General features: G+C 46.0%; 1 protein-coding gene across 6 annotated transcripts in view; it reads right to left on the reverse strand.

Moving 5' to 3' along the window:
* The window catches only part of SEC16B (SEC16 homolog B, endoplasmic reticulum export factor), a 56,286-nt gene that overhangs the window by 12,580 nt on the left and 27,834 nt on the right, over positions 1–15,872 (reverse strand). For 5 of the 6 annotated variants that reach the window (XM_077901798.1, XM_077901797.1, XM_077901795.1 and 2 more), the window contains 6 exons: positions 11,818–11,915; positions 9,848–9,929; positions 5,545–5,662; positions 4,223–4,334; positions 2,301–2,406; positions 237–377 (listed from right to left, as the gene is read on the reverse strand). In XM_077901798.1, coding sequence (XP_077757924.1) covers positions 237–377; positions 2,301–2,406; positions 4,223–4,334; positions 5,545–5,662; positions 9,848–9,929; positions 11,818–11,915 — 657 coding nt within the window. The remainder of the gene's footprint in view (positions 1–236; positions 378–2,300; positions 2,407–4,222; positions 4,335–5,544; positions 5,663–9,847; positions 9,930–11,817; positions 11,916–15,872) is intronic. The other variant, XM_077901799.1, reaches the window with a different exon arrangement.

Below are 15,872 nucleotides of genomic sequence, written 5' to 3' on the forward strand. Positions count from 1 at the left end.
ACGCCTGGTTTCCAGGCTCCCGATCCCACCACCCTCCGCCCATTGCCTGCTTCTTTGTGTGGTGTCAGGACTCTGCTTATCACACCTGGGCATGCATATGTGGTCAAAGACAGCCACGGGCTCCAATTTTCTAGCATGTTCAAAAGAGATGGGATGCAGAGTCTAAGCTGCTTTACAATAGCTTTCTCTGAACACCAAAGATAAAACACCTGCAGAGAACCCTTTGAGAAACTCACCTTGATGAGTTCCACTAATAGCACAGGGTGATCGCTCTCTTCCTGGCTGAGGAGGGCCGTGCCAATGGCTTCGCAGTAATGCAAGGCCTGGGACACGAGGCCATAATCTGCCAGACGGGAAGCATAAAGGAGCTTATACACCTGTGAAGAGGAACAGGGCCAGTGACTCGTCCACCCAGGCCAGGACAGGAGAGAAGCGTAGATAAGACTTCCTGGAAGTCAGCTGACTGCCAGCTTCCGCTAACTCTGCCATCCAAATATCAAGGAGGGCCTCGTGCCATCCTATCTGGGGCATTCTATCTGGCTATGGGCACAATTTCAAATCCAGCCTGCAGGTCCTGCATTGTTGAGAAAGGGATGAGAGTCACATCAGCGCAGTCTCCGTAGGAGACCCGGTCGCCATGGAAATGCGCAGACAACTTACTTCTTCCCAGGAAGCCCACCCATCTGGAAACCCTGGTGGGTGCAGACCCTAGGACCAGGCACCAGCGGGGGGACATATTCAAGAAGAAAGGACTCAGGCGCAGGGCCGGCAAGTATTCGCAGAAGCGTGCGTGGCAGAGCAAGACGGAGCATGAGGCTCTGGGAATCAGACAGGCCCGAGGTCAAATCCCAGCTCCACGCTGGTGTGCCACATTGGGCTGGTCACCACACCTGCCCATGCCTCAATTTCCTCACTATAATATGGGGCTAATAATACAATTTACCCCGGGTTGTTGTAAAGATTAAATTAGATAAACCACATAAAGGTCTTAGAACAAATGGTAGGTACGCAAGAGATGTGAGCCAGTACCATGGAATTCCTCTGAGCTGCCGTTCGTTTGCACAATGGGGGTAATGGTGCCCACCTCAGGGGATGAGAAACAATCCTCTAAAAACACAAGAGCACAATGCCTGCACCTAAAGCACACTTACTAAAACTCGCTAATCTCCTTACCCTCAGCCCAGAGGTGACTGAAAGGTGGGATGACCAAAGAGATGAGAGAGAGATGAGAAGACTATTCTGGAAGGAGCTGCTCTGGCACGGCTTTGCTGGGGAAGGACAGTCTTCGGTAAGACACTGGAAGAAGATACTAATGGGGTCACTTCCCTTATCATAACTAATTCAGTCATTTTCAAGGTTTGGTTTTGTGCCTTGTGCTGTGGGGTGTGAGTGTGTGTGACTGTATGTGTTGTGAGGTGTGAGGGTATATGTGGGGTGTGGAGTGTAAGTGTGTGTGTATGTGTGTTGTGGGGTGTGAGTGTGACTGTGTTGTGAGATATGAGTGTGTATATGGGATGTGAGTGTGTGTGTTGTGTATGTGAATGTGTATGTATGTTATGGGGTGAGTGTGTGTGTTATGGGGTGTGAGTGTGTGTGACTATGTGTTGTGGGGTGTGTGTGTGACTATAAGTGTTGTGAGGTGTGAGTGTGTATGTGGGGTGTGGGGTGTGAGTGTGTGTGACTGTAAGTGTTGTGAGGTGTGAGTGTGAGTGTGTGTGTGTTGTGGGGTGTGATTATGTATGTGAGTGTATGTGTTGTGGGTGTGTGTGTGTTGTGGGGTGTGAGTGTGTGTGTGGGGTGTAGAGTGTGACTGTGTGTGTTGTGGGGTGTGAGTATGTTATGGGGCGAGTGTGTGTGTTGTGGGGTGTGTGTGTGACTACGTGCTGTGTGGTGTGAGCGTGTGTGTTGCCGCGCACCCCGAGCAGGCCCTGGAGAAGCCCGAGGGCCGCCGCGAGGACGCAGAGCAGAGACTGGAGCCCCGCGCGCCCCCTGCCGGCCGGAAGCCCCGCGGGGCGGGAAGAGGGCGAGGGCGGGGCGTCTGCGGGAGCCCCGCGGGCCGAGGGGACGCAGCGAGCAGGCCGCCCGCCCGCCCGGGCCAGGGGAGCAGAGCGGGGCCCAGGGCGCGCGCTTCCCGGGGCAGGCGAGGCCCGGGCCTGCAGCAGGGCGGCCGCTTAAAGGCAGCCCCCGGGCCCTAGAACCCCCGCACCCTGCGCCCAGCGCAGGGGACCTGGCCCCGCCCTCCGTGCCAAAGAGCACCCCTGGAAACGCGGCGGCTGGCGGCCTCCCCTGGGTGCCGTTACCTGGAAAGAAGGGATGAAGGATTGGGGGCGGCCCAGCATCTGACAGTACTCGAAGATTTCCGTCCTCTGGATAGCCTCGGTGGTTGCAAATTTCAAAAACTCTTGACTACAACCAGGGAACAATAATAAAAGAAATTGAGGAGGGGGGCGGGGACATCCTGGCGGCGGCACCAGCTGCCCCATCCACGGTGGGGCTTCTGCCCTGGGCTGGTCCTTCTGCCCTGGTCTGCCGCCTGGAGAGACACTCGGGCCTCCTCCGGAGGGAATGCTTTGCCTCCTCTCGCTCCACCTCCTTGAGGCTGGGGATGGGACGGAACGGTGTCCTGCACCACCCGGGCTGGGGGCAGGGATGGCAGGAAGGCGGGTTCCTCCACCTTCTTTGCTGGAGGGTCCCCTAAGGCAAGCTGCTCCCCCTCCCACCTCGGCGGGGCACTGGGTGCTCCTCTTAAAGATGCTGAGAGCGAACCTAGTGCCCTGAAGGCCTAGACGGTGCACCTGCGCGAGGCCGCACCTGGCCTGAACAAAAGAGAAGAGGGAGTGATGCGGCACCCCAAGAGCCCCGATAAAGGAAGGCGTGGCCGGGAATGGGGCCAAAAATCAAATGACAGTCCCTATGCTGGCTGTCCATTCAGCCAAGGAGGAAGCGGGCTGAGCAACTGTGATCCAAGGGGCTGCCAGACCCCTCCACATGCCCCAACAAAAAGCTCCGTCTTTGAAATCAGGGTCACCCCTGGCTACCTCCAGAAATGCCCTTGGTCGATACAAGTATAAGAGGGAGACGGATTAACCCATACACATTTACTGCCGCATTTGGCACAGATGGGATGTGACAAGCCAACTATATGCCATCAAAGGCCTCGATCGGAGAGAGCTGGCGGTAAGACTGTACGTTCCCCAGAGGTAGGCAGCTTGGCACAACAGTTAACAGGCTTCGGTGGGTGGGCGATGGGGTAACTGGGTGAAGGGTACTGGCTGTTATATGCAACTGATGAATCACTGAAATCTGCCTCTGAGACTAATGATGTACTATAGGTTGGCTAGTGGAATTTAAACTAAAAATAAACGAATGAATGAATGAATGAATAAATGTAAGGGCTTCTCAGCCTGATGGTCTGGGTTCCAAGTCCAGTGTGACCTCACACTAGCTGTGCTATCTTAGGTAAATTATTTAACCTCTCTGTGTCTTGGTTTCCCTCCTATACAAAGAGAAGATTTAAAACATACCTTATTGATAGGGTAAATTTGTATTGATTAAAGGAAATCGTGCAAATAAAATGACTGGCACCATGTAAGAGAGCCTAGGAAATCTTAACTATGACCAGGGTGTGGAGAAGAGAGATCCAAAACATGGAGGACTGCTAGGAAGCAAGCTGGTCTTTTTGTCCATATTATTTACTGCCTATGGGATTATTAAGATCCTTCTGCGTGAAAAGCCTAATGTGATGGCCAGCAAAGAATAAGTAACAGGTGGGACTTGGAGTAGCTTGTGCACCAAGCCAGTGTAGGGGTGTAAGGAGTAAACATAAACTTCTTCCAATTTCCAGTTCTGCCCAGGGCCGACTCTGAGACAGGCCCAGGGCTGCGTAACAGAGGCAAGCCGCCCTGACTGCTCAGACAAGTCAGAAGAGGTGACCTCTGGTCATGGAGCCAGGGTGCCACCCAGTGGTCAGAGGGGCACAATACACCCCAAAGGCACAGGAGCACAGTTCTGGGAGCAGGACTGGGGCCTGAGGCCCCCTGCTGGTGTGATGCAGCACCCACTGGGCACCTCCCTGCCCAGACCCCTGCAGAAAAGACCCAGAAGAGGGGAGAAGCTGTAGCTGAAATTCACACAGGAAGATGGAAAACGTGAAACCCAGCAAGGGCTAAACCAATCCCCTGGAAAACATCCTTCCCACTCCCATCCCCAGAAGACCACGTACCTGTGACTGCTGCCAAGCAAGGCCAGATGGTCAGTCTTCACGGTGTAGTGACCGAAGGGCACGTGAGCCACGAGGTAGCAGAAGTGAGCTGCCTCCACCAGTCCCTTCCCAGCTGCAGGAGGAGGAGAGCCAGCCTCAGTCATGGAGCATGCCGTGTGGGGACCCACTCTCTGGGCAGGATGAGAGAGAGATGGCACGGCAGGCTGGGGGGGGGGGGGGGTTGCCCAGGGGAGAGTCCTCATGGGAGTCAAGGAGTGGAGGGCTCAGGAGTCAGAGGCCGTAAACCACAACCTCCCTCCCACCCACATTCTTGGCTTCAGACATTCCATTTCAGCTCTCTTTGGCCAGAATAGGTCACTAATTCCTGTTCCCCTCATGTATTTGTGATGAGGAATTTACTAAACATGTTAGTCCTTCCTGGGAGTGAAAAGGAACAGGTGCATACACCTGAGCAAAGAAGTGGGCCGTGGGGGAGTAGCAGATTTTAAATTCGGCTTCTTGGGGCACTAATGCTTCTCCTGCAGAAATCAAACATAGGAAACTTTTCCCAGAGCTCACAAAAATCATCATAATTACCCACTGGCTCCCATTTCCAGAATGTTCTCCCATACATTTCCCATGACCTCAAAATTGAATTAAGTACTGCGTACGTTACCCAGCACAGTGCCTGGCACCTAAGAAGGACTAAACAAAACCTACCCCCATTTCTAATGGTGCCAAGCAGCGTGCCAGCCGACTTGGCCCACGACCCTACATACTGCTACTTCAGGTTTAACAGAGCGATATGTCACAAAGTTTATAAAGACTGTCATGATTTCTGGATGTTCTTCCCCTGGACCAAATTTGAGAACCACCGATCTGGAACATCCAATAACCCCTAAGTGTTTGTAAGGCCACATTCACTGAGAGAGAACACAAACCACACAATTCCCCAGGGTAGTTCGGGCAAAAATAGAGTTTCCTATCTGTCTGTGCTGGGTCACCGTGCAACCAACCATAATAGGCAGCGAGGTTCCCCATGTGTTAACTCCATCTTCAGGGCGATCTGACCAGGGATAGAAAGCCAGCTGCTGAGAGTTGCTTCCTACGGCAGCACAACCTGAATCTCGAATCTCAGGGGCCTGGCCTGCATTGGCCTGCAGCAAAAATGTTGGGAAATGGAGAGGCAAGAAAGATGCTCCTTTCCCTGGAGTTCCCCAAACACGGAGAGCACAGACCCAGGCAGGCCCTGCATAGCGCCTTAAAGCTTCGGGATAGATGTTTAAAGCTGGCCTGGAGATGCCCGAGAGGAGATGAGGGCAGCTGGGCTGGCTTCTGCTTACCCAGGGTGTCCCCCATGGTGATAATCGCACGCTGGTGCAGCTCCAGGTCCCCGCCCTGATTGGACAGAATCACAGCCAGGTGAGGCCTCCAGTCTCCCCACTGCTTGTCCCCACAGCACTGAAAGACAACAGGCAAAATGGGAGACAAATGATCATGATAGCACTGGCCAGGATGTAGGTGAAGAAAAGTGGTTGGTCTCCCAGATTGGAGTTCTGGGGATGTGCCCGTGCACTGCCCACGGTGCTACCCTTCGTTGATTTCAAGATCTCCTTTTAAAGGGTCAGACTCCTGGCAGGATGGGTAGGGACACAGACACATGCTCATAGGGACATCCACAGGAATATCGGGAAACAGGTAAATAAAATGACACTGTTGATCACTTCCTGATTTTCACATTTCTTCCTGGTTGCCCCACCCCATCCCAACAGCGAGGGACAAAACCCAGAAAAACACAACAAACCCTGATGTTTTGGTGGGAGAAGGGAGACAAGACATCCTTGACTCCTAGGAAGAATCCACTTAGCCCGTTAGGAGTCAGGGGAGCCCTAAGCCCCTTAATAACTTTCCAAATGGCTTGTGTTTTCTGGTTTTACAAAGGCCTTTCACACACGTCACCTTAGTTAACTTTCACAACAACCCTAGAAGTCGAGTTCCAATTGCCACCTGAAGAATGAGACAGGCCAGGTGGCCCAGCCCAGCACCCAGACCCCATTCATCTTGTTCCCCGGCTGAGGGCTATGCCTCCTCCCTCTGGTGACAATGCAGCGGCAGCAGAGCTCCACAAGCGGGCAGTAGGGTGCATACAGAGCCAAAAATACCCCACACAAAGGGTGGGGCTTGGGCCTCCCTTCTCTTGAATATAGGGGGATTTCAGGACAGAAAATATCAATAAAAAAAAACATAACATCACAGAAACAAACAGGCCCTGGATTCAACTGGAGTCCTGCCTCTCTTTAATTTTAAGATTTATTATTTATTTGAGAGAAAGAAAGAGAGCAAGTGTGCACAGGGGTGAGGCATTGTGGGTGGGGGGCAGAGGGAGAAGGAGAATCTCAAGCAGACTGCCTGCTGAACACAGAGCCCCAAGTGAGGCTGGATCTCATGACCCCAAGAGCATGACCTGAGCCAAAATCAAGAATGGGCAACTCAACTGACTGAGCCACCCAGGCGCCCCTTGGAGTCCTGCTTCTCACTAGCTGTGTGACCTTGAGCAAGTTTCTCAAACCTTTTTTCCTCATGTCTTAAGTAGAGATCATCATTTCAACCTAACAGGGTTAGTATTGACAATAAAATAAGATAGCTAGGTAAAAGCACATAGCATAGTGCTTCGCACTTAGTTTGCTCTTTATAAATGACACATAGGTGCAAATACACACACACACACACACACACACACACACACACACACACAGATGAAAATCCAGCCAAAGGAAAGAGGTGATTTGCAGACCAGTCAGTCCATCTTCCAGTTTGTTACATAGAATGGGTAGAGCAAGAGATTGACAATAATCACTAAGATTTGGAAGTCAGAACAATTCGTAACTATTTGGTCTTTGTAATTATCCCAAGGAACAAAAGATGCTTTAACCAACTCCACTTAGTGGTTACTCTTTGTTTATCTGGGTGATGCAACATGAATGAGGGGGATGATGATAGTCAATCGCAAGAAGAGCAGTTCTCACTCACTGCACTCTGACCATGAACCATACCTGGTGCTAAATGTTTCTCCTGTGAACAATCACATGCATTGGGTACTATTATCATCCCCATGTAAGCAGGCCCTTTCTTGCTGGAGCGAAAAGAATGAGCAAAAGAAAAATCCTTGCTGAAAAGAACAAACACTTAGAAGTCATTCTTCTGTCTCTTCCCCCAGGTGATCTGAAAAAACCCACTGTAAAACAGATCTATGGAGAGAAAAAGTGTTCGAGAGACAGCAAATACCTAACTAACTTCAGTGGGTCAAGCATGGTGGTTGATATGTGTTCAGATATTCTCCCTCCTGTAATTTTCACAATAACTCTATTGGTGAGCCATCAAAATGCCCACAAAGAGGAAAACCTGACATTCTGAGATAGGAAAACCTGACATTCTGAGATTAAGAAGGCCAAGTCCACAGAGCAGTAAGGAGCAGACTCTGGATTAACCCGTGATAGAAGCCCACATCTGTGTTTTCTGGTTGCCATGCTTTTCCCACTCATTCCAAGTAACTAAAGACTGGCCTTTTACTGGATGCCACAATGTGAGGAAACTCAAACACTAAGATCAAATACTTAGTGTTTGCACCAAGATGTGCATTGGCATATCACCTCTGACTTCTCAGTTTTCTCACCTAAAAGCAGGGAGCATTTAGCTAACTCTACCATCGCAGGGAGACCCAATGGACCGTAAATTGATTACATCATTTCCTGCTTCATGACATGGTGCAATTTCATAGCTGTGCACAGCCATTCAGCTGAATTGTGAGCACTCTGTGTTCCCATATAGCCAGTGGGCTTTACGATGGGGCATGAAACTCATCATTTCTCTTTTCTTTTCTAAGAATTGTCCCCAAGCAAGAAGAACAAAAAAAGCAAAAATGTGGAGTCCATTTTCATTAAAACTAGGTGTCAGCAAAAACTCAACCTCGAAATATAAGAAAAAGCTGCCAGAAGTAGTAGAGATTGAAAAGAGGTGAGTTCAGGAGGAAGCAGAGAGAGAACTCCAGAAGGAAAAGATCCCACAGTCATCTCCGCTGGCCTGGGAAGAATCAAAGCCTACACAGATACCCACTGAACACTCTTAATCATGCAGAAAATGCCAGGTAGCCTGCAGCATGGCCCTGGCCCCTCCACATCACAAACCTACCACAAACAGCTGGCCCAGGGAAGACTTGACTCCTGTCAAGTAATATGCACAAAATCTGTACAAATTCATTATACAGATAAAAGAAGGGCAGTAACATGGAAAAATAAATGGAAGCTAGAAAGAATACTCGCTGGAAAACTGTTACCACAAAATGAATAAAGAAGTATCACCAAACATTTCATCATGAATTTAAGTAAAATAACGAAACAATTTCTTATGAAGCAAGGACCTAAAGCTGAGTTATAAGAGCCCAAGAAAGAGACTATGGACAACAGGAAGAGGTAAATGTGACCTTCAGAACTCAGGGAAGAAGTGGAAGAAAAGTCAAAGAAATCAAGACGAAAATGGCAAGAGCACAAAAATGAAGAGACATTGATGAAAAAACAGTAAGGGATACACAGGATGGAAATAAGAAAAGAAGGACAAGAAGAAAGAGAGGGAGGGAAGGAGGAAGGAAAGAAAACAAAAAAGTGTTTTTAATTAAAGAGAAAAAGACATATAATCTGCATTTGTATGTGTACATATTCATAGATATATGAAAGTGTACGTACATGGAATTCCTGAAAGAAAACCAGAACATGGAACAAAACAAATATTGAAGATAGATATAATTCAAGAAAACTTTCCTGAACTGCACAATATGAATGTAGATATTAAAAGAGCATGCTTTGCGCCAAGAAAAATGACTGTCCCAGACAGTCAACACTAAGAGACATCCCAGTAAAATTATTGACTTCCAGGATAAAGAAGGATTCTTTGGGGCAAAAAGATCAAGTCTGTTTTCATAGGAAAACCATCAAACTGGTCTGGGACTTCTGAGCTCTATCCAACTCTAGACAGCATGTAAAATCGAATATATCCAGCTTTGCCAGCTCAGTGCACGGTGGTGGGAAAGAAGGGCAACCTAGCTCTGGGAAGCCTGGGAACGCTGGGCTCTCTCGCTATCCATGCACGCAAAGCAGGCAGCCGTGCTTTGGAATCAGACAGACCTGAGCCAGTCCTGGCTCCGCTTCTCCAAGCTCTGTGATCTCAGGTCATTTTACACCTTTGCACCTGTTTCCACATCTGCAAAATGGTGATAAGAATTCCTACCTCTGTGCATTAACTGAAACGATATGAAACAAAGTGCTCAGCACAGGGCCAAGTGCACGATAAGTGATTAACAAACAATTATTATTTATTTTTAGTTTAAAGTCATCACCCCTTGGGACACCTGGGTGGCTCAGTTCGTTGAGAGTCTGACTCCTGATTTCAGGCAGGTCATGATCTCAAGGTGGTGAGATCGAGCCCTGCATCAGGCTCTGCACTCAGGGGAAGTCTGCTTAAGATTCTCTCTCTCTCTCTCCCCCACCCACCCCCCCAAAAAAGTTTAAAATAAAAATCGCTAAAGTCATCACCTCATTCCCAAGCGCTCCCCACCCTCTAATGCCCTAGGATGCTGGGGTATTGAAGGAGTACCGTGGCTGCTTGGGGGATCCTCCCCGACATGAACTGGAAGAGGGTCTGCAGGGGGTCGTTGGAAGCCAGCGTGCTGGTGAAGCTGCAGAGAGAGAGGTGACCGTTAATGGTGGCCAAGCCAAGAGAGCATTTTACCTCTCACCAGTGGGGCAAAACTCCCATACATTTCTATTTGATTTCAGCAGCTTCTTTTGGAACATGGATTTCTCTTTGCTTGTCAGTTGTGCCTCTGCTACATCCCATTTCTGGGGGGCTTGGCAAGATCTTCATTCCACCATACACCCCACATTGAGCTCACTGTTGGGGGTTATTTCCTGATCTTTGGCACTGACACCCTAACTCTGGAGTAACCATTTCTCTAGGCTTTCTTTGTCATGGAAATGATACCCCAACATTTCATAGATCCCTGGAGAACCCCAGCATTTAACCCAAACCTCCCCTCTGTGGGGCCCCCTGCCCAGCAGATCACCCACTCTGACTTCTACTCCTTTGAAGCAGCCCCCTCGTGCCCTGCCCACAGCTCTCAGAGCTGGTTGCTCTGGCTCAAGACGAGCCTGGTTCTGCAGTGCTTTTCCTCACAAGCACTAAATTGCCATTTCCAGTAACCAAAGAGGCGTAGAACAGGGACCAGAAATGATCCTGCTGATGACAAACCGTGGGATATGCTTAACAAGGATATAATAAGCTCTATCGCTGATTTGAGATTTAAGCACACTCAGTAAGAGAGATTTTTCACAATTCACTGGGCCCCATCAAAAATCAATGGCCCAAGGCAAAAAACTATAGCAGAGATGTATGCTCTAACGTGGGGTTGTGGGATGTTCATTTCCAAAACCCAAAGGAAAATCATCCCTCAGAACACGGTCTTTTATTTAATAGCACCCTTGCCTTGGGAGCTCGGAGTGCTTTTCATAATAAAACTCCAGTGCTCCTCACCAGGCTGAGCATAATGAAATGTGCAGAGGCGCTCCTAGTCCTGCGAAGACTGAGGACTGGGGTAGAAAAGAGAATCCATGGATGCCAGGGTGCAGAAGGGGAGTGTGACAGCCTTGAAGGGAGGTGTGATCTTCCCAGCCAACTGCCCGACAGCCAATTTATGGCCAATTTAAACTTGAGTTAAAGCTGAGAGCTTCACAGCTTCACAGCTTCAACCAACACAGGAAGATGAACATTTTGAGGGACTGTCCTTCTCACTGTCTGATCCAAGCCTGCCCCTTACAGGAGGGCCCCCCAGCCCTCCTTACCTCCCCCCTACATCTGTCCCTGCTCTCCCATGGATCTGGCTACAGCCCAACGGGCTTACTCAGAAACCCTTCTCCAGCACCCCTACACCCAGCTTCTCCACGTAATCCTTCTTGTTCCAAACCTCTGGCCATGTAGTCAACCTCCCATCCTGTGTCGTCCCGGTCTCGGTGTGTCAGCATCTCTGACCAAACATCCCTTCAATCTCATCATGTCCCTCTGCCCTAGATGAAGGCTGCTGCCTCCAATTCCCAGTCCTATGAAACCTGTTCCTAGCACAGCTCCTGTTTCCCCATATCCTTACCTTCCTCTCAGCACCCACATTCCCCACTGCAAGACTAAACAGTAGACAGCTCCTAACTAAGCCCCTGTCAGTTCACCAGAAGGGGTCACCTATTCCCTCACCTATGGAACTATCTAGAATAGCCTCTCCCAAAGAGAACTGCCAGATTGTAGAAACCTATGGAATTTTTGGAAACTCACACTCTGAGAAATATTATTAAAATGTTTATTTAGCAGGCAGGTAGAAAGAATGTGTCTATGTCTAGGTTATAAGAACCTAGAGGAGGGATATCCTACATCTGGGTCAGAAAAGAGAAATTGGAAGGATGCTTGGTGTAAGGGTTTCCCTGATCATCCTGCATTTCTCCCCACCACCCCCTCCCTTGGGGGTTGGAGGAAAAGTCTCTGCTCCAATGGTCTCCTTTGTCAGCGCCCAGCTCACTCACCCACTCATAACCCAGCTGTAGGTCCTTGGGTCCATCTTGCTGGCAAGGAACAAAGCGTGGCCCCACAAGTGGTTCTTCATGGCCCACTCCAAGGCTTCCTGAAAACAAAAACATGTCACATTCAATACAACGGTGTTTGGGTACTGCTACCCCTGAGCCACAGAGGCTAGGCTCCCAGGGAGACCCAGAGCCTCATCTGCGAGTGGAACAAAAAGCAGGGGGTAAATGGGCTCCAACTGGCACATATTTCTGAGATGTCCCTTCTCCAGCCCTCACTTAATCAAACCCATTATGCTATTAGCTGCCCCTCAAACAGTTTCCAGTTAGCCTTATCTCTTTAGCGGATATCACACGATGCTTTTATGAACCTAAACACCTCACCCCAAGGTCTGAGCCTCAAAATACAGGCAGCAAGATGATATTTGTGGGGGCACAGTTTCTTTTTTGCAACTGTGGCAGATATTGCTCGTTCCCCACCAAAACGTGCTCCCCTTCTTGACCTGCATTTTGCCACCTCCCTTGCACCTGCAAGTGGCTGAGTTCCAGGCTGTGGAACAGGAATGGAAGTGATGTGTGCCACTTCCACAGTCTGGCTCGTAGAAACCCCTCGCCTAGTCCTCCACACCTTTTTCCCCATCTGGATGGTTGGATTGAAGATGCTCAGATGGTACAGCCTCCTCCATGCTGATTGCTTGAACTACTACTCCATGGAGGAGGCATGCCCCCCTGTTCCATTCACCCGCCCAGGACTCCCATGTGAATAGAAAGAAGCTGCTACTATGTTTAGGACAGTATGCATAGTGGTTAACCTGCTCCACCTAATAGTATAACTAATTGCTTGTTAACTATCAAGTGTTTGTTAACTACCAAATTCATATGCCAAATTAATAACACCATTAACTTGGTGAGATCAGTTAGAAGCTGCAAATTTTAACACAGACATACCAGACACACCCACACTCATCTTTTCATTCAATTTTCAGAATTATTTAGTAAGAGCTTAATTTATATTTGAGGTTTTGACCTGGTATTAATAATTTCCTTAGTCCTCAAAAATAATGTGATTTCTGGACAGGAAGTCACTAATGAGGTAACTCCACCTCCAGGTGCAAATTTCTTTGATCATCTCAATATCTCCCACACTATCTTATTTCAAGAAAGAGAACAAATTTAAACAACCACCATTAGGAAGTTCAGCCTCACATCTGCTACAAGGAAAAATGACATTGAGTTACTCTTTTCACATGTTTCATATTTCACAACAGTATTTTTAAAGGGAATTACTAATAATTGGTTGGGAATCATGACTTTGTTCAAAAATTTGCATCTCCAAAAATATAATTTAAGAATAAGTGAAGAAATTGAGAAATTACATTGATATTAATCTCACACAGTGCCAGAAACAAGGCACCAGTCAAATATTGATAAAGATATGAGAGATATTTTGGTCTCCAGCTCATGAGCCACTCTCAACTCCCAGAATACTCTTTCTATCCCCTGCTCACCTTTGGGTCCAAGGAAACAAGTGGTGTAGGGGATGATTGGAGCCCGAGCTCAGACATCAGGCTGCTTTATTACTCAGTAACTTTCCTCATTTGCAAGTACATAAAACAAGACAGGGCAGCCTGGGTGGCTTGGTGGTTTAGCTGCTGCCTTCAGCCCAGGGTGTGATCCTGAAGACTCAGGATCAGGTCCCACGTAAGGCTCCCTGCATGGATCCTGCTTCTCCCTCTGCCTATGACTCTGTCTCTCATGAATAAATAAAAAAAATCTTAAAAAAAAAAAAAAAAGAACTTAACCTACAGGGCCTCTGTGAAGATAAATGAGATGATACATGTAAGATGGTAAGGAAGTGCCTGATACATAGAAATTATTTTTTAAATATTTGCTTTTGTTATTGTTATGTAATTATTTAATCTTTCTTAAGGAAAGAGATTATTACTGATTTATCTCTGTGTCCCCCACTGGATCCAATGCCTTAGGAGTAGTGGCTGCACAATAAATGTTTACTGAACAAATAAATCATTGCTGAAATTGTAGGTCCTTACTATTTAGTGAACAGGAGATGGCTATCATATGATCCCATTGATCTTCACTGAGTTTCATGTCTTGTACTCATTCAAAATATAACATCACTGAGGTGCCTGAGTGGCTCAGTAGATCAAGTGCTTGACTTCAACTCAGATCATAATCTCAAGGTCCTGGGATCAAGCCCCACATTGGGCTCTCCACTCAGTGAGGAGTCTGCTTGTCCCTCTCCCTCTGTCCCTTCCCCACTCGTACTCCCTAAAATAAATAGATAAAATTTTTTAAAAATAAATAAAATATAACATCACATACAAATAAAATAAGATTAAAGATTCAAATGTAAAGGTGAAGCTACAAAAGTACTTGAACTTTATTTTCAAAATTTAATTTTGAAGTAGGAAAGCCTTTCTAAATATCACCCCAAAAAAAGTAGTTTTATAGAGAAAGTCCTTAAAAAGTAAGGAGCTCCTACAAATCAATAAATTGGAGATAAAAAATCCAACATAAAAATGTAGAAAATCCATGACAAAAAAATTCACAGACTATAAGATATTAGATTTCACTTATAATAAGAGAAATGAAAATAACTACACTAAATTATATTTTTTTAACCTCTCAGATTGGCACATATTAAAAGCTTGGAAACACTAAGTTGGTGAGAGTGGAGAAATTGGCACTCTCAAATATTGCTGGTAGAGTAATTGGCACAACCTCTAAAAAGGTAATTTGTCACTATTTCTCACAATTCCAAGCCATATACCCTTTGACTCAACACTTCCACTTCCAGAAACTATTCTAGAAATCATAGGTATATTCTCTTATACAACAAAATGACATTGGTTGTTACTACAGTGTTACTTGTAATTGCAAAAGACTGTAAATCATCTATATGTCAATCTATCAAGGCTTAGTTAAATTAATTACATTTATCTTTAGGAATCTATGGAGCTGTAAAAAATAATGAAGGTAGCATTTACATGTTATAAGGAGCAGGGGTCAGGAAAATATAGCCTAAAGACCAAATTCAGCCCACTGCCTATTTTAGTATAGACCACCAACTAAGGATAACTTTTCCTGTTTTTAAAGGATTGGGGAAAAAAATTTTAAAAAAGAATATTTCATTATACACGAAAATTATATGTAATTCAAAATCTACGTCCATAAATAAAACACAGCCATATCCATTCATTTACATATCATCTGTGGCTGCTTTTACTCGACAATAGCAGAATTAAGCTGTTGCAACAGAGACTCTCTGACCTACAAAACCAAATACATTTACTGTCTGGGCACCTGTCTGGCTCAGTCTGAAGGACATCTGACTCTTGATCTCAGGGTTGTGAGCTCAAGCCCCACATTAGGTGTAGAGATTATTTAAATCAATAAAATTTAAAATATATATATAATATAATATATAATTTTATAATTTTATATATATAAAACATATAATATATTAATATAATATATAATATATGTAATATATAAAATATAATATATAATAGTATATGCAATATACTATTATATTATATATATCATGGGTGTAGAGACTACTTAAAATGATACCCAATGATATTTGTATATCAAATCATCACATCATACACACTAAATATCCCAGAATTTTTTCAAATACATCTCAAATAAATTTTTTGAATAAATAATATAAAGATTATTATTGTCTAATTTACATATCAAAAAATAAACAAGGCATCACTTCATCTGTTGAATTGAAGTATTCAATATTGGTAGGCATACATTAGCTATAGCTGGTGGGGACACTATTGGAAACAAACTTTCTGGTAGCTAATTTAGTGCATATGTAAAGAACTTTTACAAGTTTAACCCATAGTTCCATTCTAGGTATTTATCCTAAAAATTAAGAAGATAAGTCAAAGATTTATATAACAAGATGTTCAAAATGTATAATTTATAATGGGTGACAGCATTGTAGATAGCCTATATATTCAAAAACAGTGAATTAGATAAATAAAATATTATAATTCATATGGTGAAACATTTTTTAAATGGTA

Source organism: Canis aureus, chromosome 6 (genome assembly GCF_053574225.1).
Source record: "Canis aureus isolate CA01 chromosome 6, VMU_Caureus_v.1.0, whole genome shotgun sequence".
NCBI classification, from domain to species: domain Eukaryota; kingdom Metazoa; phylum Chordata; class Mammalia; order Carnivora; family Canidae; genus Canis; species Canis aureus.